This window comes from Drosophila novamexicana, unplaced genomic scaffold, assembly GCF_003285875.2.
Source record: "Drosophila novamexicana strain 15010-1031.04,08,12 unplaced genomic scaffold, DnovRS2.1 tig00000108-arrow-pilon, whole genome shotgun sequence".
Taxonomy (NCBI): domain Eukaryota; kingdom Metazoa; phylum Arthropoda; class Insecta; order Diptera; family Drosophilidae; genus Drosophila; species Drosophila novamexicana.
In genome coordinates, this window is record NW_020824772.1 from 4,218,009 (window position 1) to 4,242,767 (window position 24,759).

The 24,759-nt window shown below is 42.5% G+C and overlaps 9 protein-coding genes across 9 annotated transcripts; 3 read left to right on the top strand and 6 right to left on the bottom strand.

Moving 5' to 3' along the window:
* Positions 1–156: 156 nt before the first annotated feature.
* On the bottom strand, positions 157–12,903 carry LOC115771702 (suppressor of lurcher protein 1). The gene is made up of 7 exons (XM_030717522.1): positions 12,813–12,903; positions 12,582–12,750; positions 10,168–10,394; positions 9,554–10,099; positions 816–1,238; positions 554–755; positions 157–496 (listed from the first exon to the last, which is right to left on the bottom strand). Exons 1-7 carry the CDS (start codon positions 12,901–12,903, stop codon positions 157–159), a joined length of 1,998 nt encoding a protein of 665 aa, XP_030573382.1.
* LOC115771834 (DNA ligase 3) lies at positions 1,224–4,008 on the top strand. The gene is made up of 4 exons (XM_030717715.1): positions 1,224–1,627; positions 1,685–2,489; positions 2,543–3,724; positions 3,785–4,008. The coding sequence occupies exons 1-4, from the start codon at positions 1,276–1,278 to the stop codon at positions 3,894–3,896; spliced, it is 2,451 nt and encodes an 816-aa protein (XP_030573575.1). The 5' UTR covers positions 1,224–1,275; the 3' UTR covers positions 3,897–4,008.
* Positions 6,519–9,158, top strand: LOC115771835 (fatty acyl-CoA reductase wat-like). The gene is made up of 5 exons (XM_030717716.1): positions 6,519–6,687; positions 7,451–7,563; positions 7,625–8,135; positions 8,187–8,931; positions 9,014–9,158. The coding sequence occupies exons 1-5, from the start codon at positions 6,594–6,596 to the stop codon at positions 9,105–9,107; spliced, it is 1,557 nt and encodes a 518-aa protein (XP_030573576.1). The 5' UTR covers positions 6,519–6,593; the 3' UTR covers positions 9,108–9,158.
* Positions 10,822–12,140, bottom strand: LOC115771836 (calmodulin). Its single transcript, XM_030717717.1, has 4 exons — positions 11,923–12,140; positions 11,628–11,852; positions 11,315–11,571; positions 10,822–11,248 (listed from the first exon to the last, which is right to left on the bottom strand). Exons 1-4 carry the CDS (start codon positions 11,962–11,964, stop codon positions 11,080–11,082), a joined length of 693 nt encoding a protein of 230 aa, XP_030573577.1. The 5' UTR covers positions 11,965–12,140; the 3' UTR covers positions 10,822–11,079.
* Positions 12,904–13,803: 900 nt separating the features above from the next.
* LOC115771847 (glutathione S-transferase D7) lies at positions 13,804–15,247 on the bottom strand. Its single transcript, XM_030717728.1, has 4 exons — positions 15,197–15,247; positions 14,386–14,598; positions 14,185–14,326; positions 13,804–14,130 (listed from the first exon to the last, which is right to left on the bottom strand). The coding sequence occupies exons 2-4, from the start codon at positions 14,586–14,588 to the stop codon at positions 13,804–13,806; spliced, it is 672 nt and encodes a 223-aa protein (XP_030573588.1). The 5' UTR covers positions 14,589–14,598; positions 15,197–15,247.
* Positions 15,248–15,730: 483 nt separating this feature from the next.
* Positions 15,731–17,199, top strand: LOC115771846. The gene is made up of 4 exons (XM_030717727.1): positions 15,731–15,806; positions 15,867–15,992; positions 16,088–16,474; positions 16,530–17,199. Exons 3-4 carry the CDS (start codon positions 16,226–16,228, stop codon positions 17,148–17,150), a joined length of 870 nt encoding a protein of 289 aa, XP_030573587.1. The 5' UTR covers positions 15,731–15,806; positions 15,867–15,992; positions 16,088–16,225; the 3' UTR covers positions 17,151–17,199.
* Positions 17,200–17,544: 345 nt separating this feature from the next.
* On the bottom strand, positions 17,545–19,977 carry LOC115771910 (glutathione S-transferase D4-like). Its single transcript, XM_030717800.1, has 2 exons — positions 19,361–19,977; positions 17,545–18,299 (listed from the first exon to the last, which is right to left on the bottom strand). Exons 1-2 carry the CDS (start codon positions 19,975–19,977, stop codon positions 17,630–17,632), a joined length of 1,287 nt encoding a protein of 428 aa, XP_030573660.1. The 3' UTR covers positions 17,545–17,629.
* Positions 19,978–21,092: 1,115 nt separating this feature from the next.
* On the bottom strand, positions 21,093–22,061 carry LOC115771908 (glutathione S-transferase 1-1-like). The gene has a single exon (XM_030717798.1). The coding sequence runs from the start codon at positions 21,860–21,862 to the stop codon at positions 21,221–21,223; it is 642 nt and encodes a 213-aa protein (XP_030573658.1). The 5' UTR covers positions 21,863–22,061; the 3' UTR covers positions 21,093–21,220.
* Positions 22,062–22,144: 83 nt separating this feature from the next.
* On the bottom strand, positions 22,145–23,251 carry LOC115771907 (glutathione S-transferase 1-1-like). The gene is made up of 2 exons (XM_030717797.1): positions 23,157–23,251; positions 22,145–22,904 (listed from the first exon to the last, which is right to left on the bottom strand). Exon 2 carries the CDS (start codon positions 22,872–22,874, stop codon positions 22,230–22,232), a length of 645 nt encoding a protein of 214 aa, XP_030573657.1. The 5' UTR covers positions 22,875–22,904; positions 23,157–23,251; the 3' UTR covers positions 22,145–22,229.
* Between the last annotated feature and the right edge of the window lie 1,508 nt (positions 23,252–24,759).

Sequence of the window (24,759 nt, forward strand, 5' to 3'; positions counted from 1 at the left end):
GATTGAAATAAGTGTTGGTTAAGGCATGTGGATGAAAATACTGCCACACTGTAATTATTCCTTATCGATGTATATCGATAATTGTAATGCAAGTTGAAACATTGTGAACTACCTCAATCTTTAAACGATTGCTAAAGGTTTAGGTTTCTTTATTTATTAGTTTTTAAGTATAACAAATATTAGAGCCGTTATAGTGATAATTATAATTTTAGGTATATGCTGCGATCCACTAGACACATAGCTTTGCATGGACACAGTGCTGTCCCCCAATTCTGAATTAGCTAGAGAACTTTTAGTATTCATGGACTCAAATGTGTAAAGAGCGCGAAATCCATTGGCCACAAAACGGTCGTTGGAGTAAAAGGTTACTCGAAAGAAACGCCCATCAGAACGCACTTCGAAGTCTGGTAATTTTCCGCAATATTTGCTGTACTTGCGATCTGTGCTCATGAAATTTGAAAATTCCACATAATCACTGGCCGATTGATGGTCACATCTTAAAAATATAAAAATATGAACTAATATGTTACAGTAACTATAAATATAAACCTACGTGCTAATGCCTTCGACATCAAAGTACGTAAACCGCAGAACAATGCGTTCATCAGCTCCATAAAAGTAATAATTGCATACAATATTCTCCATGTAGTATCCTGGAAAGTTCGGGGAGTGAAATAGGCCACTAATCCGCTCGCTACTGTTGTAAACAAAGGTGCACTCATTGCCCTGCTGCACCCCAGACATAATACCGAAGTCTAAATAAGGGAATTTTAAATTAAAATTGTCTTTAGTTGTATAACGTTTTCATAACTTACTTGTGAGAAAGCGGTACTCTGCGCGAAATCCATAGTACTGCACTTTGTTGGTCATTTTCGGCGGATATTTACCCACAAATTGCAGCTGAAGTTTCTGGCCGCTAGACATCAGGGGCTTGGGCAAAAATGCTCCGCATAGTAATTCTTGAGTTTCGTATTTGCCTCGCACCTCTGCTAACACATGCAATGCATCCTCATCCCGACAGTGGCTGGAATTCTCATGTTCAGTCGGTATGTTGAAGTCATGAAACTTAATTTGTATTTGTTCTGGTTTTTGCCCTTCAAATTCGTAACGGCATTGCACGACCTTAGCAGCATCGATATTTCTACTTATCGATATACCGATAAACGTGCCCAACAGCTGATTCGACTCGAAGATGCCGGACTTGTTGACGCGCGAATCGTACATTTGCCTGCAATGCTCTGAAACAGAGTTAAAAATAAATGTTTTAAGAAACTTATGTTAAAATTGCTAAGGAATTGTAGTTTGTCGCACTTTACTTGCATTAGGAGCAGAGGTATGAGCAGCAAGCAGGCGCGGAATGAGGACAATAAGCTGGACACATTTCGACGTATTTGTGATGAAATAGCCGCAGAGGCGAGCTATTTGCGAAAGGTTGAGAAACTGGAACATTTCCTTAAGAAGGGCAGCAGCGGCTCAGGCTTCCAGGGTGACTTGTTGCAGTGGGTGCAGTTCCTCATACCCGGCGCCACGCAACGTGTGTACAATTTGCAGAACAAGGCATTGCTCAAGTTGTTCGCACGCATCTTCCATGTCGACCAGCAGCAAATGCATCTGGACTTGGAGCAAGGTGAGCAGCATTGAGTACAGGTGCTAAGACCTCTCTAAAATAACCTTTCTTTTAAAGATGGTGACATTTCTGAAACCCTGCGCAAACACTTTGCCAGCTCCAGTAAACTCAAGCCGCAGGCACAGAGCAAACTTTACTTGCACGAAGTAGAAAATATGCTTTGTCAGCTGGAACAGCGCACAAAAGAGGATGAGCAAACGGAGGTACTGCAAGAGGTGTGCAAACAGGCCACAGACTTGGATTTGCGCACGTTTATCAGGCTAATTAAACAGGACCTGCGCATTAATGCACGTGCTAGGCATATACTGGATGCCTTTGGACCAGAGGCCTATCCAGCGTATCAGAGCTCTCGCGATCTGAAATTGATTGTAGAAAATTTCGCTGGAACCCAGGGCAAGCCAACAGTGCTCAAAGGTCTCCCAAAGGCGGCCACCAAAAGCTCGAAGAAGGCAATTGGCGCCATTCAAGTAATGACGCCTATATCGCCCATGCTGGCCAATGCCTGCAAGTCTGTGGAGGAAGCATTTAAAAAGAATCCTGGAGGCCTGTACAGCGAAGTAAAATATGATGGGGAAAGAGTGCAAATACACAAGCACGGCTCTGAGTTTAAATTTTTCAGCAGGAATCTAAAGCCGGTAGTAGAGCACAAAATCAAGGAGCTAAAAGATTATATACCGCGCGCCTTTCCCGGCGCCAGCGACATGATACTTGATTCAGAAATCATACTGGTGAACACTAAAACCGGCGAGTTGCTTCCCTTCGGCACACTGGGCGCCCACAAGAAACATACCTACGCCAATGCGTCAGTCTGCCTTTTTGTCTTTGATTGCTTGCTTTATGATGGCGATGATCTAACACGGCTGTGAGTATGGAGCTCTATTTACACTACCAACCTAATGCTGATATTTATCCCAGCTCATTTTGCAAACGCCGAGAGATTCTGGAGCAAAACATTAAGCCCATCAAACATCACGTACAGTTGTCCGAGTCGCAGTTTTTGAAAACTAAGAATGAGTTGGCATTGATGACTGCCAAGGTGCTTCAGGCTAATTTGGAGGGTGTTGTGCTAAAGAGTCCCGAAGGAACGTATCAGCCGGGTAAACGTAACTGGCTTAAAGTAAAAAAGGATTATCTATTTGGTGGTAAAATGGCTGATACGGCAGATCTGGTCGTGTTGGGCGCTTGGTATGGCTCTGGCAAGAAAGGCGGCGTGCTCAGCATCTTTCTCATGGGTTGTTACGATGCACGCGATCGTCTCTGGAAGACGGTCACTAAAGTGCACTCTGGCCTGGATGATGCCTCAAACGATGAGGTACACGAGTCACTGATAAAACTAACAGAGCGCGCCGATGCCAGCAAAATTCCTAACTGGCTGCTCTGTAAAAAAGCGCTAATACCTGATGTGCTTGCCAAGATTCCAGAGCAAATGCCGGTGTGGGAAATTACGGGCGCAGAGTTTACACAGTCTGAGGCGCACACTGCAGCGGGGATCTCCATACGCTTTCCGCGCATCACGCGCTTACGCAGCGATAAATCTGCAATGCAGGCAAATGATCTGGAACATTTGGAGCAGCTCTATGCAGCCTCCAAACAAAATGTCAATGTAGATCTGCTGCTGGCCAACTGTGAGGCAGACAGGGATGGTGCCCTTAAAAACAAGCTTAAGCTGGAGAAGACGCCCCAAAAGGGCAAAGCACATAAAGAGGCTACAGCGAGCAGCAGCAAAAAGCCAAAGAGATCCAAGAGCGCCTCTGACGATGAGGAGGCAACGCCGTCAAAAGGCCGCAGCTCACGAAAAATGCATAAGCTGGAGGTACCCACGGTTACATCTCAAGGTAATCTTAAAGATTTTTTCAAGCCCAAAATAATGAAAGTGGATGTGAAGATTGAAAACCCGCCACTGGCCAGCACATCGCCTGTTTACAGCAAGGATAGCAAATTATTTAGCGGCCAGGAGGCGCATTTTGTAGCTGATGCAGCCCAGCCTAAGCTCATGGATGAATTTGTGCGTCATGGTGGCATCTTGGCCAAATGTGCAAAAAGGGCTAGCCTGGTATTTCATGACTGTAATAAAAACAAGGATTTGGCGCAGCTCAGGTGCTTATAATACTAGATACGCAAAAAATTCTTGCAATGAATTTAAACTTTGTTTTGCAGACCTCTCTACCGTCGCAGCTGTCGTCATCTCAACATCAAATGGCTAGAGGCTTCGCTCAAGATGAAGACATTACAGCCTTATCCACTCTACGCGGTGCTTTTACAGTCTTAGCCAAGCTTTATGACATAGTTTACTGTTCACTTAGCACCTTAATTATCATATTATTTAAATTTGTACATCTTGTTATATGTAAATTTAATTAAGGTAATTAAAGTAATACGCAATATTTACTATATCATAAGCTCTTATGTCGTAACTAGTGGGGTACCTAATGGAAGCTGTCTTGTTCCAGGTTTTTATTGATTTAGTTGCTTCCGTTCGTCAGATTATCTCTTATATGCCGATAACATTAAAATATTTAAATGTATTTTGTCTCAGGTTGATGTACTGGTTTTCCAGATTGACATATAGCATGTCCGAATGCTGTAGACATAACCAGTTACCATTGAACTTAGCTAAATGCGATCATATCACATTAAGCTAACATTTATATGCACTTATTTCAGCCCACTGTATTATTGATCAAAGTCTTACTCGTACATCTGAAGGCTTACACTTTGGAGTTAGAAGTCTGGGCCTATGCGATATTTGGGTTTGTTAGGCGCAACTCTGCCCAGTTTAAAGACCTGCTCTACGATTATACGTGTCAAAAGACTTGAGCGACTGCAAAAACAATGGTTAAAATGTCCTTTATGCTTCTCTCTTGGAGGCAGAGAGTGATAGCCCCTTCTTGCACGCGTTAACTAAAGTGTGGCGAGTAGATCTTTGCGATTTTATTTGCATTTGCCTTTTTTATGAATTGCACTCTATTATGATCTTCCAATTAAAATGAAATTTGCTTTTTTAAGCTTTAAGAATTTCTATTTTAAAAACTAGCAACTTCTACTTCTTCTTTAAAGCCTCGTGTTTCCTTTTTAATGGATATATAATATAATTTAAGGTAGCCTGAAAGCTGTTAGCACTGCTTGATAATAATATATTTTATATTGATGAATTTTTAAATTACCAATCTATATAGTTCTTAATTGTTTTCAAAGAAAAAGTCCCGTGCGGACTTAGAGCTGTTCTGACAAGTTTCCGACGAAGGTCAGCATGCCTTTCTACGTTCCAATACATATATGAAATCCTATGAAACCGATTCTAGCCACGTGGCTGTTTACTTGTTCTAGTCCGGCGCAAGCTCGTGCCTGAAATATTTAAGCTATTTTAGGTGCTTTGGCGCATTTTTGAGTAAATACGGAAAAAGCAACAATAGGTTTTTAATATTTCATCTGCATCCGCTGCTTTGCATTTTAAAGGGAGGAATTTTGATGAAAACAATTTTGTGTAAGCCCTTTTTACGTGCTTAATAGTATATAAAACGCGACTTTTGTATATAGAGTGTGCTATTAATTATCGCATAGCTATTGATTTAACTAGGAATTTATAATACGTCAAGAATTGTTTTGTTTAAGGGCGTAACTGCGATGCCATTTAAATGTTTACTCCAAGGTATTTGTTCAGTATACTAAGGAACCTAATAGTAGAATTGTCTGGCTGCAATATTATTTTTCTCTCATCGAACACACTTTGAGCTGCTCAATGACCCAAACCTACAACGTTTTTCAATTAGCCAAACAGTCAATAAAGCCAACTCTGACGAGGACTGCTCTAAAGCTTCAAAGCTACCTCAACGCGCTGCTTGGAGACGAGCGTCAGATTAAAAACCGTAAATATTCGCAAATTTTGTTGTGGCTTCGATTTTAAGATTTGATTTTAACGATTGCAATACCCTTATAGAGGGTATGAAAAATTAAACTCAGAAGCAGACAACGCCAGCATGATAATGAATATATATTCCTGATCAGTATCAATCTGCAACAAATGCCATCCTCCAGAAGACTAAAATAAATCAGAACTGCCGTCCTACCAAGTAAGAAAATTCACTTAAACCAATTAATTGATTAGGCTCTTACACTATCGTGAATAATAGCACATAATACCCGGCGATTATTAGTACAAAATATTATATAAGATCTCAATACGCTGATCAAAATATTATTTTTAAAAAATCAATCAATCATCATTCTAATTCTATGCTAAGTTCAGTATCAGTGTGAAAGCTTTCGTCATTAGAGGTCTTTCTTTCTATCGTAGGCAATGCATAGTATGACGGAACCTGCCGGATTGGTACACTATTTTATATAGCTGACCCAGGAATTATCGATCAGAAGTAAGTTCTTGTACAAAATTTGTTGTTAAGATATACTCCTATCATAAGAGCAGAGATCTTATTAATATTTGACCAATATATTTGATTATTGATTTCCAAGATATTTGAACCAAGATTCTTATACATGATATACATAAGTATATATATATATCATATATGTCTATAGAGATGCTCATTTTTGTATAGAAAATATTTCTGTTTTCAACATATCCATAGATACATTCAACAATTAGGAGCTCCACAATTCTCACAAGTGTATTTAATATTCTTGTTTTTTGTTTTCTTTTTACTTCAAAGTGCGAAGTCTTCTGCTAGGAAACGCGTAAGTGTAAATGACGCTATTTACGATCGTTGTGCGAAGCTTATTATACATAATTTGCGGTTCTTTCTGTTATATCACATATTCTCAAATCGAGTGCTTAGCTATCTGCTAGCCACTGTGCTATTGCACCTGGTAAGTCGGGGTATAAATACCTTCAACAAGTTCTAAGCGCTTCTCATTCGAACGGAAGCTGCGACTGCGTTTAATGCCAGCCGTACTATACTTGAATATACTCTAACTATTTGCTGTCGGTACTTGTTGTGGGCAGTTAGAAATGGATGTTGACAACGAAGAGACATCCGAAATGCAACATTTCTATAAAGACAAGACAATTTTCATAACTGGTGGCAGTGGCTTTTTAGGAAAAGGTATACACACATTAAAGTGAATCAAATATGTTTGTGAAGTGCATTGAATCAATAGAAAGAAACTCGTTTTTAATTACGTTTTTAATCAAAACTCGAAAAGTGATCCTCGATATAATTAATAATGATACGCTATACATATATATTGTTCATATGAATTATGCATGCGTCTTTAACCGAGAGTATGGTCAGTTCCACATTGGATATTGACAATGAGTTCGTAATTTAACTCATTACGACAATAAATAAGTTCGCAAACAGCAATAATTATTAATAGACTGTAAAACAGTCAAAGATATTTAAGCTTTGAACTCTGTGCCAAACTATGCGACGGTAAAAAATCCATGAAAGTGCAAAATAACTTGTGCATTGGGTGATAATGTGATAATGTGTAAATTGCGAAAGCTCTTGTTAAAACTGGTTTCTAAAAAGGAATATATTGAAAGACTAGACTAATGGGACAATAATTTATTTATAAATGAACTTTATATGCTGTGGTTTCTAAAATAAGGTATTCACTCATCTACTGAGCGGCCCTCGTATAGTTGTGAAATTTTAAATTCTCACATTTTGCTTGACGAATCATTATTTTTTTTGATACATAAATGCGTCTCGTTCTTAGATTCAATCCAATTGAGTCTTAATTAAATGTTAAATTGCTCATAAATGAATGGAAACTAATTTAATGAGTAGTAAAGTTCAAGTTAAGATTGAATTATAAACAATTATAATTATGTGATATTGAATTTCTTGGTGCGCCTTTTAGTGATCATTGAGAAACTGCTGCGTACAACAGATGTGAAACGCATCTATGCTCTAATCAGAGCCAAGCGTGGCCAGGATATGCTGGAGCGGCTTGCCAGTTGGAAGGAAGATGGCGTAAGTAGCCCACAATACCAAACTAGAGCTGTCGGGTTCATATTGATATATTCCCCAAAAGGTATTTGAGTTGCTGCTTAAATCAAATCCCAATTGCTGGGAACGCATAACGCCCATTGCCGGAGACTGTCAGGAGCCGGACTTGGGCATTAACGAGGCAGACCGTCAGCTATTGCTGGAGCAGGTGCAGTTGGTGGTGCACGGCGCGGCAACAGTGCGCTTCGTGGAGCCACTGCACTTGGCACTGGATATCAACACGCGTGCCACTCGCCTCATGCTGCAGCTGGCCAAGCATATGCGTCGGCTGGAAGCCTATGTGCATGTGTCTACGGCTTTCTCGAATTGCGTCATTCAGCGCATTAACGAGTGCTTCTATCCGGAGCACTTGACCTGCAGCGCCGACAATGCTTTGGCTCTGAGAGAGAAACTGAGCGATGAGCTGATAGACAACATGACGCCAGCCCTGCTTGGCAGGTTTCCCAATACGTACACCTACACAAAGGCGCTGGCGGAGCAGCTGGTCCAGACTGAAGCGGGAGATTTGCCGTTATGCATCTTTCGGCCCGGCATTAGTAAGTGATCATTTCTGCCTGTATATGACCATGGCCTAATCATATCTTCAGTTATTGGCAGCTACAAGGAGCCCGTCTCAGGCTGGATTGATAATATCTACGGCCCCATCGCAATACTACTGGGCACTGCATGCGGAATATTAAGAATTTTTCGCGTTAACGTGCATGCGCAGGCCAACATGGTGCCCGTTGACTACTGCGCCAACTTGACCCTGGCTAGCGTTTGGCAAACGGCTAAGGAGGATGCCGCACATAAAAGGAAATCAATTGGCACAGCTGCGCCGGCTGCTCAGCTATTGGCTCCGCCCATCTACAATTATGTGCCTAGCGATCTCAACTTGTTAACCTGGGGAGATTTTAAGCGAAAAGCGGAAAGCCTGGGTCATATGTACCCGTTGACAAAAATGATATGGCTGCCGTTCCTGCATACCACGACCACACCCTGGCTCTTTAGGCTGGCCGCTTTCTTCTATCACATTCTGCCCGGCTACTGCATCGATGTGGTATTGCGCCTGAGAGGCCGAAGACCACGCATGCTTAAGCTGTACGAGAAAATACACAAGAATGCTGATGTCCTGTCGCCGTTTGTGGACTCCAACTGGTATTTCGAAACGCGCAATACGCAACAGTTGCGGCAGCGTTTGTCGGCACAGGATCAACAGCTCTTTGAGTTCGATATGAGCAGTCTGGATTGGGATGATTACTTCTATCGCGCTTTGGGAGGCATGCGCATCTACCTGGCTAAGGAGAAGCCCGGCGATGAGTCGCTGCAGCAGGGCAAAAGGAAACTGATACGGTATGTCAACGAGTTTTCTAATTGTTAAAAATTCTATGAACCTCGTTCTCAATTGGAATAAAATTACTTTTCTTTTTCACAGATTTTACATACTCCATCGGCTCCTGCAGTTCGTGCTTTGCAGTGGAGCGGCTGCCATTTTGTGGTCGCTGCTTAAACTCTTAGTTAGGTTCTAGGTTCTAGTACTGTTTTATAAAACTAGTTAAATAAATAGTTGGCTAAATATAGATAGACACACTCACTGCCCGCGGCAAGTCCTGCGCAGGATAATGTTGGACACGCCAGCCAAATGGCGGCTATTAAACAGAACGCAGTCAATAGAGCCGAGCGCACCATTTGGACTAGTCGACAGCTTCAAACAGACTAAGCATTGACAGTCAAAGACATCGAGGCATCTGGCAGTTGTCCCACCCCCTGGCTCCCAAGTCAATTGGCCACATCCGCTGCCGAGGACGCTGCCTTCCGCCCGGCACACAGACTGACAGGCGGAAGCTGCCAGCATTTGCGGCAATTGCGACGCCAGCGAAGAAGTTTGCCGCCATTTGGTGGCGATTAGCATAATTCGATTGAGTCCTTAGGTTCGAGTCAGAATCTATGGCTAATTTATGGGGCGCCAACTTACGATTTGTGCGTCCGGGTCCAGCATCCTTCTTCTCCTCCTCCTGCACACTGTTTGCCTTGGGGGGCGGCTGCTTGAATGCTATGCTAGCTGCCTCGAGTATAGGCGCCATAGGCATCGCCTGCTGCTCATTGGGCACAAACTTGTATTTGCCCCGGAATCCTTTGGCGGTGCGATTTGAGCTGGCATTAAACTCGAGCAGCAGATCTGGGCCGCTGCTTAGTATGCGGCGCGTGGGACATGGAGTGCATAGCACATCAATAACGGCGTTCATATGCGCCGATTCTGCATCAAAAATGGTGAGTGCGTCCAGTTGGCAGCCTCCACTCACCACCGGCGGCAGCTGCAGCTCCTCGAACAGCAGCTCCACGCGACTGTCGGGACGCCCAATGAACTTGTAGGCGCACTTGATGTGCGCCGGATAATGGGCCGGAAAACGCGGTGAGTGAAAGTAGCCCTGGCCCAGATTGCCTTCAGTTCCGGTGCTGGCAAAGAAATAAAAATCGCAAAAGCTGTGCGGCACCAGCCGTCCGTTCGTCTTGAAGAGCTCTGCAAGAAGAAAACGGGCCATGAACATAATGTGAACTAATTTGTTAATTGGGTGCACATTTGCTCACCTTGCTTTAGGAATCGATAGGTCGCCGTCAGATTTAACGGCCAGTCGGCCAACTTTGTGGGCGGCTGCCGAAAGCTGAGTCGCAGTCCAAGCAGCCTGCCGGCGCTATAAATAGGCGTGGCATTGCGTGACATCGTGCTGTGCTGGCACCAGGTATACGCCGACAGCGTCGAGTTCTCGATGACGGGCTCGCGCAGATACGGAAAGACCTCCACGGTGTCCAAGCAGCTGTCACAAAATTGCATTTTAAAAAAAACTTGCAGCGCATTGCTAATCATATTGCAAAATGGCCGAAATGGCCTAATGATGTTGAAAATTTATTGGCCGATAGCCGTGGGGCTGGCCGCTTGGCCGGCTCGTTGGTCAGCCTAAAAATAGGCAAGCGGCCAGCGAGCTGCCATTAAATAAAATGTTGCATTTCTCTTTGGTTGCGCGCCATTTATTTTGATAAAAAGTCTAACAAAAGTTGGCGTTAAGGTTAACACAGAAAAACCAAACCAAAAACGCAGCCGATGCTCACAAAATGGCCACAAATTGGTGCAAAAACAAATGTGTGCTAGTTCTGCTGAGAGGCTACAGATGTGAGATATTGCCACTAGGATTGGTTAAATTCGAGGCAATTAAAAACATAATTTTTAAATTTATTAATTGTCCTTCTCGTTTTAATAAAGAAATAATTATGATGGGATAAACAAAAAAGAAATGATAGAGAAATATAGCGAAAGAAACAATTTGCATCTACTAAAATCGAAGCAATCATTTTCTAGAGGATAAATAAAGTTTTTTTTTTTTCCAAATACAATAAAATAATGGTATATTCTAAAAGCTATGCTATAGAAACTTGATGAAATTGAGTTAAATTCTTGCAACATTTCAGTTTGTAACTCTGTTTGCTTCTCATCGCCTCCAGCTACTAGTTTTTGCGTTTACGCATCCCACCGAGCATGCGACAGAATGCAGGATAATCAATCATGGGCGGCTCTTCCAGTGTCTTGGGCTTGGCCATGGGCGCATGGCTGAGCGCCTCCTTTGCCTCACTGATGGTCATTTTGTCGCCATAATTGGTCAACTCCTCATAGATTCTATTGTGTTAGAAAATGTGTGCTATTAGAGCCACTTAACAAGACAACAAGGCGCAGTGCACCCACTTTCTTTCATCGATCTTGCCCGTGCCGTAATCATCCCACTTGCTCCAGGCCTCTAGCAGCACTTCCTCCGGATCCAGCTCTATGGTGCGACGACACATCAGCTGTACAAAGGCCTCATAGTCCAGAGGCTCGTGCGCTTCCTGCATCATTTGCTCCAACAGCTGCTCGTTCGGTTCATTGCCGAGCGCCGTGTAGGTGAACCGCAGGTCCTCTTTGGATATCAGCCCGTCACAATCCGTGTCGAAGAGCGTGAATACCTTTTGCAAAAACCGCGATCAACAGCATTTAGGCTAGTCTTCTAACCAACACTTACTTCCTTCAACTCCGCCAGCTTGGCAATATCCAGGTCTTTCGGCGATACCTGATCATCGGCGCTTAGCTTCTCGGGCAATCGGTAATGACCTGTGCTCTCCGGCAGCTTAAGCCTGGGATTGAATATCTCGTTGATTACGGCCATCGCCTCCGAGTCCGTTCCCAGCTGCGGTGGTGGCTGCGGTGTCTGCGAAGCTTTCCGCACTGAGCTGGCTCGACGACGCCGCTGAACAGACATGGATGATGTTACTATTAATCTCGGCCTGGTCTTTTACGGTTATGTTACGTTCACTCACACGTTCCAGATCTTCCAGTGAAACCGAAGGATCCATCGACATTTTGAACAGCACGATTCACCAGTGATTCACACGCGTTTTACAAGCAATTCACAAGCGTTTCACAAGCGTTTCACAAGCGTTTCACACGCGTTTCACACGCGACTCACACGCGATTTACTAGCGATATTTCACTTTCCACCAATAAACTTGTCGCGACGACAGCGGCCAACGTTGTGCTCAACGCTCTGCCCAAGCTCCACTGAAATTTGTGGCGCCGGTGCTCAGCAATTTTATTGACAAATCGATTTTGAAATTTTTTGAATTTATTTTCTTTTTGCGTATTTTAATGCAGCTAAAATAGCTGCAAATTTCAAATAAATTGACACAAATTTGCGAACGCGTATACCATTTATATAAATAACCAGGCGTGCCGGGCACGGCTCCACGGACCCCCCATACGAGCGGCCATAGTGGCCTTCACAAGGTATTTTAATTACATTGCATTCGCAATTTCCTCGATGGACACTGTGTTTTGATGGCTGTCGCGCAGCTGCCAGTGGCCGACATATCCAGATCTCCGATCGATTTGGATTCGATATGCGGCACGCCTGGCAGCGGGTGGCGGCCGCCTGCGACTGTACGGCTGGCTTACTATGACCGGAAGCAATGCTACTCACCCGGGGCGCAGCTGCAGCTGCTGTAGCTGAAAGGCCACCAGCTCGTCGGCCATGCCGCCAATGAAGATCATCAGACAGTTGTTTTTGGCGCCCAGCGCTTGGCTAGCATTTATGCTAAGGCTGCCCCATTGTGTGGCATTGCGCTCGTTGGCGTGCAGACAGGAGCAGTCTGAGAGAGTGGCCAACCATTAATTATGCAGTCGCATCGACCACCTTCCAGCCGCATCTTACCTAGCCATAGCTGCGACTGTTTGTTGCCATCAGCGCGTTGACCACTGGCCAAAACCAGAGCGAGCACCAAAGTTAAACAAACGGCCGCCATCTCCAGCGGCCAAAGTGAAACTGCGAAGCGAGGTGCCAAGCGTCGCGATGTTATCCTGCCAGATGCCCACAGTTCTGCGGATGCTTGTGTGCTTTAAAAATAACCGGGCGCCACCCTAACAGTACGGCACAGTCCGATGCCACCTCACCTTTTTCTCTCGAATCATAAAATTTCAGTTGAGGTTTTCATGAGGCGGTTGCCCCCCTGCTGCAGGTGGCGCCAACGCCCAGCCGTTAGTTTCTGCCATCGTCCATGCCTGTGGCAGCAGCAGCCACAACTGTGACTTTGGTAAGCTATTTATAAGTGGATTTCATATTTTTATGATTGGCAGTTATCAGTGCGCTGGAGGCAAAAAATTGATAACGATTCGCTTTTTTCTAGATCTGTTTTTAAAAAAAACTATAAGGCATTTTATTATCCTTGAGCCATTTCTTTTCTTTACCTAAAGACGCTCAGAACTAGCTCAAGTGTTAATCCAAATTAGCTTAGTTTACTTAAGGATTGGAAAATACAAAAACAATGAAATTAAAGCGAAAATATAAGAAAATAAATTGATAATATTAGTTCTGCTTCTAATTCTACTTCTGACTTAAATCTATATGTCTCTATAATTGAATAAGTATCCGTATTGGTATCTATTACTGTAGATACATTTATATGTATATATATCTTTCTCTACTATTTCATTTATCATGTATCTATATATATCTAAATATATCTTGTCCTAACTGACTAGATATATACCTGGAAATTTATATAGGATCATCTATAGCATTATATCTAGGACACACAGGTTTTAATCAAGATTTTAAGCAAAACACTAAACATTTATTTAGTACAACATTAACACTCACATGAGTATATTATGGTATTTGATATATTATGTATATTTGTAGCTAATTAGGATCCACCTGTTTGATTCATCTTCGCCCTGAACATGTCGGCCAACATAACCGCCTTGCTGGCATTCAGTTCTTCGTAGTCAAAGGGCGCCATATGCTCCTTGCAGCGATCTAGCCATTGCTTGACATGTTTGAAGGGTCTTAGCTCAAAATCAAATGCCTCCAGCTGGGAGATAGTGACGAGAAGTGTCAGGTCTGCGATTGTAAAATGATCCGCGGCTGCATATTCCCGGCCCTCCATTATTGCATTTAGCCAGCCGACGGCTTCGGTTAGTCTGGCGCGTTTGACCTCGTCCAGTGGGGCGCCAATAAACATTGTGGGAAACTGCAGGAGCAGGCAGATATGAGAATATTACTTGGTCTACCGTTAGTAACTCACATAAAAGTCGGTGAGACGTTGATAGAGCGTGCCGAGATCAAAGTGTAGACGCTGATCCACCAGCGCTCGCACGCGTATATCCGTGGGATAAAGCTCGTCTGATTTGGCATAGGCGGCCACCAGATATGAGAGTATGGCGCGACTGCAAGGATACATCTAAGGATGATTGAATTGCATCAATTGTGTAAAAGCAGCGCTCACCTTTCCCACAGCACCAGTCCCTGATCGTTCATTGTGGGCACGCAGTGCTGTGGATTCATGGCCACAAAGTTGGGCTTCAGCTGCTCCCCCTCCATTATGTTGACGATCTTCAGCTCAAAGTCCAGACCGAGCATTTTGGCTAGCAGCAGAATACTGCGACATGGCGGACTCGGAGGCAGATAGTACAGCACTGGCGTGGACATTTTTCCACCTCTAATAAGTAGGCAGTAGACAAATTCGGTTACAATTTGTTCCGTTTGGTTCATCAGTTACAACTAAAAAGCTATTCGAAAATTCGCCAGCAATACGGTGGCCAGAAGCCGTGCGTAAAGCAGAAAATCAATGCATCGATTTCAAATGTTTTATGAATGTAAATTGCTTGGAATTTTATAATAGCCTACGACAAGAGGACTTCTAAAGGTCAATGTTGAGTTCGATGTTAATTTATGCAAAAGCAGTTAAAGGCGATTGTTTAAGTTATGGGATACTAAGTTTATTGTATAACTAGTTGAAAGTAAATGAAAACAATCGCCTTGAATTTATTAATTAGTCATTTACAAAAGTTTCCCAAGCCTCTTTTTCATTCATTCATAAAGAAATGTTTGGTTTTATTTTCGACACTTGATCCATAAGAAAAGCAAAGACGATTAAGAGAGGTAATGAAACATATCTACTAGGTATGTGACCGTCTGGCCATTTGCAGTTAGCCAATGATAGATTATCATGGACATATTAATTGCTGCCTTTTCGCCTCAATTAATAATCCATTATTGATATGGGAAAGCTTATGACCCACCTGCTGCATACTCACACAATCTTATGCACCAGCTTGTGCTGCACTACGGCCACGGAGTCGATGTCTATGCAGTTCCCCAGTGTGCTTACGAGTGTCGAGCTCTACTGTCGCCTCGACGGAGCTCCGGTCCAGGTCCACAATCTCGGCTGTGATGATGATGATGATATAATCTCGCTGTATGTTAAGTTGTCGACGTGACTATTCGTCGCCGCCTGCCTGTTTGAATTTTCAGAATTTTCATGTCATCGGTGGCTGCTTGGTGCTTTGTTTCATGTTTGTTTTGTTTTGCTATTTTCGTTTAGTTTTCATAGCGGGCGTTACCTGGACGACAACAGCGTCGCCTCGGCTAATGTGTGCTCACCTGAGTGGGTGCTTGGGGCGGTTGAGCGGGCGCCGGGCTGTAGGATAGTAGCTTGATTGGGGGCGTCCGCCGAAACTCGGTCAGGATATCGTGTTCGTGTTTTTTTTTTTGCGTTCTAAATTAAGCTACTACATAATTTGTTGTAGCTACGTGTTCTATCTGATATTGATTGCTCTAAGTCTTTACAACTGAGTGCCGCTCAAAACTTGGCCGGGGTGTGCAGGCGAAACCCTGGCCCGAAACTGAAAGTTGGTATGCAGTAGCGTAAGTTTTAGCACTTTCGTGGCCACTTAGAAACTAACTCGAGCTGTCGCGTTTTATTAGGCAAAGCGAAATGAAAAACCGAAGACAATCAGCCAAACAGGCACTAGGCACTTTATTTCGACTGCGACTGTAAAGCAAAAATTACCAAGGACTCCTGCTTAGCTACCTGTGCAGTTCATGATGCAGGTAAGCCAATGACAATCCCTATTTTGGAAAATTATCGAAAAATCCAAATGCATTAACCATCAAATTCCTGGAAAATTCCACATTATTTGCAAAAGGGACAGCCCTGTGGACAAGGATAACAGGCCATTAAAATGGTCAAGGTATTCCTTGCCAGATCATGCCTATAAAGAGCATTGCCGCGCAAGTACCTTGAACAGTTGACCGTGCAAGTGAAGTGAAGCAAGTGCCTCGAGATGAGCTATAGAAATCAATTCAACATGTCGCTGCGCCTGATGCTGCTCCTCATGATGTTCTTTGAAGCGCGCACACTGCCGGCGCTGGACACTGCGCCCACTGCAACAGCCGCCAATACCATAGATGAGTCTGATAAGCAGACGGATGCGAACATAGAAACGAATGCATTAAATGATGCCGGTTTGGTCAATGCCAATGGCACGAGCTTAGCGGCTACGAGCACCACTGAGGCACAGGATCCAACAGTGGTGAGTAAAAGTAAGGAGCCCAAGTACACAGAGAGCTCACATGATTCTATTACAGTCGGGTGACAATGTGGCCAGCGCCAGCAGCAATGAGCCGGTGTCCATCTACGCCAGCGGACTCATCACGCCCGAGGCCTTTCAGCAGTATCTGAGCCAGTATGGTGGTGCAGCGGGCTTGGCACCGCTCGCGGCTTACCCATCGCCGATGACAGGCGCGCCTGGTATCTACCCCTATCCGGGACCCATTATGGTGCAGACCGGATACGAGGGCTTCTTGGTGCCCACAAATCAGGTTGGCTCCGATAGTGCTTCAGATGTGACCACAACGGTTCCAGCCGGGCCTCCCCCCGTCTTGAACCCGTTGATGGCCTTTGCCTCCAGATTATTGCCCACCATACTGATGTCTACGCTGTTTCGCATTGCGGCCGTCGTGATCTCCGCCATAGGTGTGATTCTCTTTGGAGGTGCCATTACCAACGCCCTCTGCCGGCTAACGCCCATCTGTGAGATTCCCAACAAGGCTGTGAACTATCTACGCTCTGGTGGAGCACAGGATGTGGGTCGCATGCTGGTCGAGGAAATTACACCCGAACGCGTGCGACGAACCACGGAATTTGTGCGCAACGCCATCCACAAGTATCGCCAGCTGCAAAAGCTAGTCGAACCGGACTCGGAGTAGAAGTAGAAGCTTTATTGTCGCTAACTGAAGAACGTGATGAAATTTGATATAAATTGTAGTAATTGCTTGCATACCAAGGAGAATTGAAATACATACATATATATTTTTAATTTTAGTCGAAATTGTTATAAAATGTTATATTTAAGCAGGCAGTTATTTGGTTTGGGATTCATAAAAAAGTTGGTCCTTTCTGAGTGCCATAAAGGACAGCTCAACTACGAAGCCGAAATTTGACCTAAGGCTTCCAAATGGTTGGACTAAAACGGGGTTTTTGTGGAGGGGAAAGGTGGTTAAAGTTTGCATGAAAAACGTCAGAAACGCAGCAAAACCGCAGTGTAATTAAAAATGAACAAGCCGTGAATATTTTCACTTCTAGATACATGCTCATAAATATTTTATTTAATTTTTCCTAATATATATTAATACAACAAATTGTGTTCAACAAATAACGTCAAGTTCTTAGATTTAGTAGAAAATAGTTACGCCTTTATTTCCTTTATCTTATCATCAAAAAAGTCCCTCATTTGCAGCAAGCCCTCCCAGTTTTCATTCCATCCGGGTGTTACCTTTTGGGCATTTTCGTACCACCTCTCAACGTTGGGATAGTTCTTGAGGTCAAAGTTCATTGTTACAAATGACGAAACGTTGGCCAGGATGGCAATATCCGCGATTGTCAAATTGTTTCCAGCTACATACAGCTGACCTTCCAGGAAGGTATTTAGGAAACCAAAGGCAGTCTCAATCTTTTTAAAGTTTTCAGCATCTCCTAGTTTCTTTAGTCGAAATATTGGCGAGTAATAATCGTAGAATGACTTGAACAGCACTCCCATATCAAAGTAAAGTCGCTGATTAACAATAGCCCGTTGCTTTGGATCCTTGGGATAGAGCGAATCGCCCTTTCCATACTTCTCAGCCAGGTAAACAAGAATGGCGCGTGACTCCCACAGCGCGAAGCCATTGTCCACGAGCGTTGGAATTGTGCGCTGTGGATTAAGTTTAACAAACTCAGGTTTCAGCTGCTCACCCTCCAATATGTTAAGAAATTTCTTGTTGAGCTCCACTCCCAAAGCCTTTGCCGTCATTATAACTGAACGGCAGGGGGCTGAACCGGACATATAATAGAAGTCCATGTGGAAATTGCGTGTTCTGCTCTTGAGAAATTAGCGCTAACTGAATTTGAGCGTGTGGCTGCTACGCTCTTTATAGCAATTTCACACAAATAATTATCTATTATTTCGTTCTCTTTTTACTCTGAACTACTGAATGTATGTCAGTTTTATGCCTATGTATGCAACAGGCAAATGGAAGCATCTCTGACATATTCATGATCAGCATCAATAGGCGAACCGATCTTACTATGGCGGTCTGTCTGTCTTTCCGTCTGTATGTTCGAGTACGTCAATCACTTTTAAGACTAGATACTTGAGATTTTAAGCGTAGAACCTTCTAGTACCCGCACATCCATCCCTATTTCCATAAAATCGATAGGGATCCATACCGAAATTCTGCTTTTTGAGCATATCTCGAAGCTTCTGAGCGTTAGAGGCACCAAATATGGTAGGTAGATTCTCGAATAGTATATACAGAAGTGGAATATTTCACTTTTAGATACCCACGTTTCCCCATAATGTAATTTTTCGCATTTATAGAGGTATAGGGCTTTGGTATTTGCACACATTTGAATGCCATATTTATGCCCTCAAAAGACCATAAAGATCGCACCATAAACTCCAAAGCAAATCACGAAAGCATTTTGCATGTTGTGAGGAATTTGAGGCTTGTACGGGGAATCACCTAGTCGGATACTCCCGACAAGAGCACTTTTAGTTGTTATCAAATAGTGATAGTCACTCTTAATTTCAGTTTTATATATATTTGTGTATATAAAATCAAGTAGGAGTAAAACACGCAGGATTATTTTAATACAATCTATATGTAGGATTAGAGACTTTTAGTTGCAGATTTCACACACACGTAAAGAGAAAGAGGGAGAGAGTGAGAGAGAGAGAGAGAGAGATAGAGAGGGGAGCAAGATAGAGCAAGAGAGAAAAAAGAGAATACATAATACTTCTTGATGTGAGCTCATAAACATGTATTAATATATTAATACAAAAGTTTTCTTTAAATAAATATAAATATTATTAATGTATAATTTGTAGATTTAAGAGAAAATAAATTAGGCTTTTAGATGCTTCATTTTAGCCTCGAACCATTCCTTCATTTGCAGCAAGCCCTCCCAGTTTTCGTTCCATCCGGGTGTTACCTTCTGGGCATTTTCGTACCACTTCGCAACATTGGGATAGTTCTTCAGTTCAAATTTCATTGCTACAAATGTCGAAACGGATGCCAGGATAGCGATGTCGGCGATTGTCAGGTTGCTGCCTGCCACATATTGCTGACCTTCCAGGAAGGTGTCCAGCAAACTGAAGGCAGCCTCAATCTTTTTGTAGTCCTCAGGATCTCCAGGCTTATTTAGCCGAAAGAGTGGCGAGTAATAATCGTAGAAGGACTTGAACAGCACTCCAATATCAAAGTATAGCCGCTGATTAACTAAGGCCTGTTGCTTTGGATTCTTGGGATAGAGCGAGTCGTCCTTGCCGTACTTCTCAACCAGGTAGATAAGAATGGCACGCGACTCCCACAACGCGAAGCCATTGTCCACTATCGTTGGAATCGTGTGCTGTGGGTTGATCTTTAGAAACTCTGGTTTCAGCTGTTCACCCTCCATAACGTTTAGTAATTTCTTATTGAGCTCCACTCCCAAAGCCTTTGCCGTCATTATAACTGAACGACAGGGGGCTGAACCGGGCATATAGTAAAAGTCCATATTGAAATTGCTTGCTCTGCTCTTGAATAATAAGTGCTGACTGACTTTAGAGGTGTACACGCTTCTCTTTTTATAGCAAAAGCCACAAACTATTATCTATAATTTCGTGATTTTTATCAAATATTGTTTGTCACTGTTACTTTCACTTCTAAGTGTATATGCATAAAATCAAGTGGGAGTCATCGGTGCTATCTCTATGCTTGGAATTGACAATGCAATAGCCCAGTTCTAAGCTATGGCATTTAGTTGATATGCATCAAAGAATTGTATTAACTCGCAAAGTAAAACTTTTCAATTTGAAGATCATGCGTTTATTTGTCATCAAGATTTTAGTTTGTAGTTTTCTGTTCTTAAAGTTAATTAAGTTGACAAAAGTTTTATTTAAAATATAGTATACTAGCAGATCTGAATTGCTTACAAATTTTCATTCATAAATATGTAGTTAATAGTTAATACTCCCATTAATATATATTTAATACTAATACTAATAACAAACATTCAGACAAACATGCACACAAGGATCCATTGATCATGATATATAATTATGTATCATAAAAAGAAACATGTACGAACATTGCAGCCGACTACGCAATGCTCTGCTAGAGGGAGGTAATTAGCCGAAAGAGGTTTGCCATATTATTTGTTTTTGTGACTTGTCTTGCAGTGACTCTCAAACTGTGGCTTGTGCAGATACAGATTTCTGATATTTAACGACTCAGCTTCAAAAATTGTGGGATATGTAGATACTCGTGCTTACTCACACATTTCTAAGTCTGGACTTGAAAACAAGTGTAGACGTTGCAGAGTATATTGTAAATATATATTCACACATACTGTATCCAAAAATATAAGTAACAGATTTCCTAATTCTTTAATTTTAGAAAACTTGGAAGCACAGTAAAGCTCATATACATCTTAACTAAAGTAGAATACGAGAATAAAGAGAACTTAATGGGTAGTTAAACTCTCCAGAGAAAATAAATAAGCACCGCTTGAACAGCCGACATTGGACTTCAGAGCTTGTCGTTTTTTTAGACCCCCTTTAAAGTCGCTCTACCGTATACATTTTGAGAGCTGTTTGGCAATCATATAATAAATGTACATGTTTAGTTCAACTAGTTGTGTTATTTTTTATTTAAGAACACGCTTTTAATTATATTGTGATGTGTCATGGATCAAACTAAAGTAGGTGTACGTATATTATAGTAGACATAAATATAGGTTAATTAAAGATGGCCAGAATTTATTTCTTGCTCATTGCTGCTATGCGCTCTTTCAGCTTCTCCAAGCCGATTAGATTCTCATCCCAGCCAGGAGTCACTTTCTGGACATGTTCGTACCACTTGGCAACGTTCGGATAGTTTTCAAGGGGGAAGCCCACTGTAACAACAGTCGAAACCGAGGCCAAAATGGAAATGTCGGCAATTGTCAGCTTACTGCCGGCTACATATTGCTGACCCTCCAGGAAGGTGTTCAGGAGCGCAAAGGCAGACTCCACCTTTTTATACATCTCAGGGTCAGCTGGCTTGTTATAGCGAAATTGGGGATAGTAATAATCGGCGAAGGCCTGGTACAGCACGCCCATGTCAAAGTATAGCCGCTGATTAACTAGAGCACGCTGCTGTGGATCCTTGGGATAGAGCGAGTCGTCCTTGCCGTATTTTTCAGCCAGATACGCGATAATGGCACGCGACTCCCAGATGGAGAAGCCATTGTCCACCAGCGTTGGAATCGTATGTTGCGGATTAAGCTTTAGGAACTCCGGCTTCAGTTGCTCCTGTTCGCTGGTGTTCAACAACTTCTTGTTAAGTTTGACACCCACTGCGGCAGCAGTCATTAGAACGGAACGGCAGGGCGCCGAGCCAGGTGAGTAATAAAAGTCCATTTTCACAATTTGGTGGGTCGTGTGTGGTGCTGTCAGAATGTGAGCGACTACTAAATGCTGTTGGTCGGGGCTGGGGCTAATATAGTAAAAGCTGATACAGAGATAAGGCGTGACGTGAGTGTCTCATTATCGGGCTCCATTTAGTCATAATGTGTTGGCTTTGGAAAATTGCTCGTCATTGGGCTTATACAATTCAAACATTCGTTGGGTATTAAAAACGATTTGATCGATTGTGGACACAAAAATGGCTAGTTATTTTCAATTTATATAGCTCAAATCTAGTTTGGAAATTGGTAGAAACTTTTCGCATTGTTGATTTTTAATTTGTTAAGTTCTTGATAATACATATGTTTTCATAACAAGTGTTTCAATTGGTTGCATTTTCCTTTCGCTTAGCGTCAATCCACTCTTTCATTACGTTTAAGCCCTGATCCCAGCCGGGTATTACCTTCTTAACTGCCTCGTACCATCTGGCCACATTGGCATATTTGCTGATATCAAAGTCGGCCACAACAAACGTGGACACGGTGGCCAGAATGGAAAAATCCGCGACAGTTAATTTATGGCCCGCAACAAATTGATGACCTTCCAGAAAGCCGTTGAGATAATTAAATGATGTTTTCACCTTCTCAAACTGTGCTGGGTCTGCTGGCTTGTGCTGCAGCAACTGTGCGTAATAATAGTCGGCGAAACTCTGGCTCAGGCTGCCCATGTCGAAATACAAGCGCTGATTAACCAGCGCCTGCTCCTGCGGATCCTTCGGGTACAGCGAGTCATCCTTACCGTACTGCTCCACGAGGTAAACAAGAATGGCGCGCGATTCCCACACAGAGAAGCCATTGTCCACGAGCGTTGGGATCGTGTGCTGCGGATTGATCTTCACAAACTCCGGTGTGAGTTGCTCACCTGCCAAGGTGTTTAGAAGCTTCTTATTAAGCTCAACTCCCAACGCCCTTGCCACCATAAGAACGGCACGACATGGCGCTGAGGCCGGCAAATAATAAAAGTCCATCTTGCCAGTGGATATTCCGTCGTCTGTTTTCTGGGCAGGTGAAACGAACCGGCACTGAGTTATTTTTGTTTAAACATAGATTAACGAACAGGTGTGAGAGTGTGTGTTACACACACATTGAGTATGTGTATCTGTATGTATCTATCTGTATTTGATAATATTATTTCTTAGTTATCGCCACTTATCATTATACAAATATAGGTGTAACTAACACAGCAAAATATGTAATATATATGTGCATCTACATCTATATACATCATGAGAATAGAAGTTACAAATTACCTGTAGATATCCGAATTCTAAAGATTCTACAAAATAACCTTTCGCACGTCCCAGCTACCAAACTGTTATAAGACTGAGTTCCTACATCTACAACAATTCAAGTATATAATACTTATATCAAACTATTTGTATACATATAAAAATACATCTAAGTATTCAAATGAGGCAAGCAAGAATGCTCTGAAGTGGCTTGCTCAACTTAAACACACCCTGTAAGTTATCTGCGTTCTCCATATGTACATTCAGCCACATTGAAATTGTCAGAATAGAGCTTAATTGCATATACCCTACACGTTTTATAAACTGTTTTAACTTGTGAGCGGAGCATACGATATGTATTTCTCTAACTTTTAATTAATTGTTAGATCGTTAAATAGTTGTCAGTGCTTAAATTTCTATCACTATTTGTTCGCCTTCTCAGCCAGTTTCATATCTACAGGGTGTGAATACAAATTCAAACTGCTTAACGCCGACTCTCTTTAAAAATCTCTTATTTCCAGCTTCTCTTCGCTTGTCAATGCTCTTCGTTCACCAAGGGATCTGTTTACTGTTGGGGCCTATGACGCACGCGTCGTCAATGTAGGCAAACTGGTTCTCTGGGCAGCTGAATTGTGTTCATAGCATAGATGCCGCGACCTTTCTCTACATTTTCGGCTCTTCGTCATCTCGGAGCGCCCGTAAAACCCAAACCACTTGTTTGTTGGCTTCTTTTGTTTATGTTTTTCATTGAATCTTTAAATTATGTATACATGAGTAAGCTGCCGGTATCTACTTCTGTTTCTACATTTGTAGGCTCTGGGGTTTTCTGAATGCTTCGAATATTCTGGGCATTGGAGAAGTGACTAAACTAACGCTCTCAACTGCTAGTTCTCACTCGTTCGCTCTTTTATGCTGACGCATCGCCAATTTGTATACCCTATGCGTATTCAAAATAGAAAAAAAAGGTATGACGGTTTTATGTTCATGACAAAAGGCTGCTTTTCGTACTTCATTTACTATATATATTCTCATTTCGAATCTTGCGCTTTCGCTTGTGGACACATTTCGCTGCCATTTTTAAATCCTTAACATTTCATAGGGTCGGACTATAAGTACCAAAGCATTCGCTCGGCACAGGGTATTTCCTAGTCGGGCAGTATACTTTAACTTGTTGTTGTTTTTCGTTTGCGGTATTCCTGACGTGTACTCCACAGAGCCGGCAAATGCTCGCGTTGTTTATAATTAATTTTTTGCAATGTCATGCTTATAATAAACTTTACAAATTGTGAAACTGATAAAAACTACACAATGTTTGGGACAGGCCATGGAATATTCGAGTCGTATGTGCAAATGATTTGCCAAGTCACATATGATTTATAAAAGAATGCAGGAACTTCCGAATTTCATCACATGTACTGATCCATAGATATTTTTTGTACCCTAGCGATCTCCTATGACTTCAAAAATGACCTCAATGGTCGTTAAGATAATGATAAGATAATTGAATAGTGTTTAAGCATGCAAATCTATAATTATGTATGTAAGTATGCATGTCTTATAAGAACTTTGCGTGACTTTACTTACAATATTTGCTGTGAGAGTGTGAGAGTATCTTTTGTATTCC

Bases quoted from the DNA above. Each gene is read 5' to 3' on its own strand.
- LOC115771910 (XM_030717800.1), bottom strand. From the start codon at position 19,977: ATGGACTTTTACTATATGCCCGGTTCAGCCCCCTGTCGTTCAGTTATA. The intron at 18,300-19,360 runs GTTCGAGGCTAA...ATTTCTCAAGAG, and splicing joins TTGCTGCAAATGAAGGAATG to CAGAACACGCAATTTCCACA.
- LOC115771846 (XM_030717727.1), top strand. From the start codon at position 16,226: ATGAGCTATAGAAATCAATTCAACATGTCGCTGCGCCTGATGCTGCTC. The intron at 16,475-16,529 runs GTGAGTAAAAGT...ATTCTATTACAG, and splicing joins AGGCACAGGATCCAACAGTG to TCGGGTGACAATGTGGCCAG.
- LOC115771847 (XM_030717728.1), bottom strand. From the start codon at position 14,588: ATGTCCACGCCAGTGCTGTACTATCTGCCTCCGAGTCCGCCATGTCGC. The intron at 14,327-14,385 runs GTGAGCGCTGCT...GTATCCTTGCAG, and splicing joins GGACTGGTGCTGTGGGAAAG to TCGCGCCATACTCTCATATC. The intron at 14,131-14,184 runs GTGAGTTACTAA...CTGCTCCTGCAG, and splicing joins AACGTCTCACCGACTTTTAT to TTTCCCACAATGTTTATTGG.
- LOC115771836 (XM_030717717.1), bottom strand. From the start codon at position 11,964: ATGTCGATGGATCCTTCGGTTTCACTGGAAGATCTGGAACGT. The intron at 11,853-11,922 runs GTGAGTGAACGT...ATGTCTGTTCAG, and splicing joins CACTGGAAGATCTGGAACGT to CGGCGTCGTCGAGCCAGCTC. The intron at 11,572-11,627 runs GTAAGTGTTGGT...TTTTTGCAAAAG, and splicing joins AGCTGGCGGAGTTGAAGGAA to GTATTCACGCTCTTCGACAC.
- LOC115771908 (XM_030717798.1), bottom strand. From the start codon at position 21,862: ATGGACTTTTATTACTCACCTGGCTCGGCGCCCTGCCGTTCCGTTCTA.
- LOC115771702 (XM_030717522.1), bottom strand. From the start codon at position 12,903: ATGGCGGCCGTTTGTTTAACTTTGGTGCTCGCTCTGGTTTTGGCCAGT. The intron at 10,395-12,581 runs GTGAGTAGCATT...ATTTTGTGACAG, and splicing joins CAGCTGCAGCTGCGCCCCGG to CTGCTTGGACACCGTGGAGG. The intron at 10,100-10,167 runs GTGAGCAAATGT...TTCTTCTTGCAG, and splicing joins CTATCGATTCCTAAAGCAAG to AGCTCTTCAAGACGAACGGA.
- LOC115771834 (XM_030717715.1), top strand. From the start codon at position 1,276: ATGTTAAAATTGCTAAGGAATTGTAGTTTGTCGCACTTTACTTGCATT. The intron at 1,628-1,684 runs GTGAGCAGCATT...TTTCTTTTAAAG, and splicing joins GCATCTGGACTTGGAGCAAG to ATGGTGACATTTCTGAAACC. The intron at 3,725-3,784 runs GTGCTTATAATA...TTTGTTTTGCAG, and splicing joins AAGGATTTGGCGCAGCTCAG to ACCTCTCTACCGTCGCAGCT.
- LOC115771835 (XM_030717716.1), top strand. From the start codon at position 6,594: ATGGATGTTGACAACGAAGAGACATCCGAAATGCAACATTTCTATAAA. The intron at 6,688-7,450 runs GTATACACACAT...TGCGCCTTTTAG, and splicing joins CAGTGGCTTTTTAGGAAAAG to TGATCATTGAGAAACTGCTG. The intron at 8,932-9,013 runs GTATGTCAACGA...TCTTTTTCACAG, and splicing joins GGCAAAAGGAAACTGATACG to ATTTTACATACTCCATCGGC.
- LOC115771907 (XM_030717797.1), bottom strand. From the start codon at position 22,874: ATGGACTTTTATTATTTGCCGGCCTCAGCGCCATGTCGTGCCGTTCTT.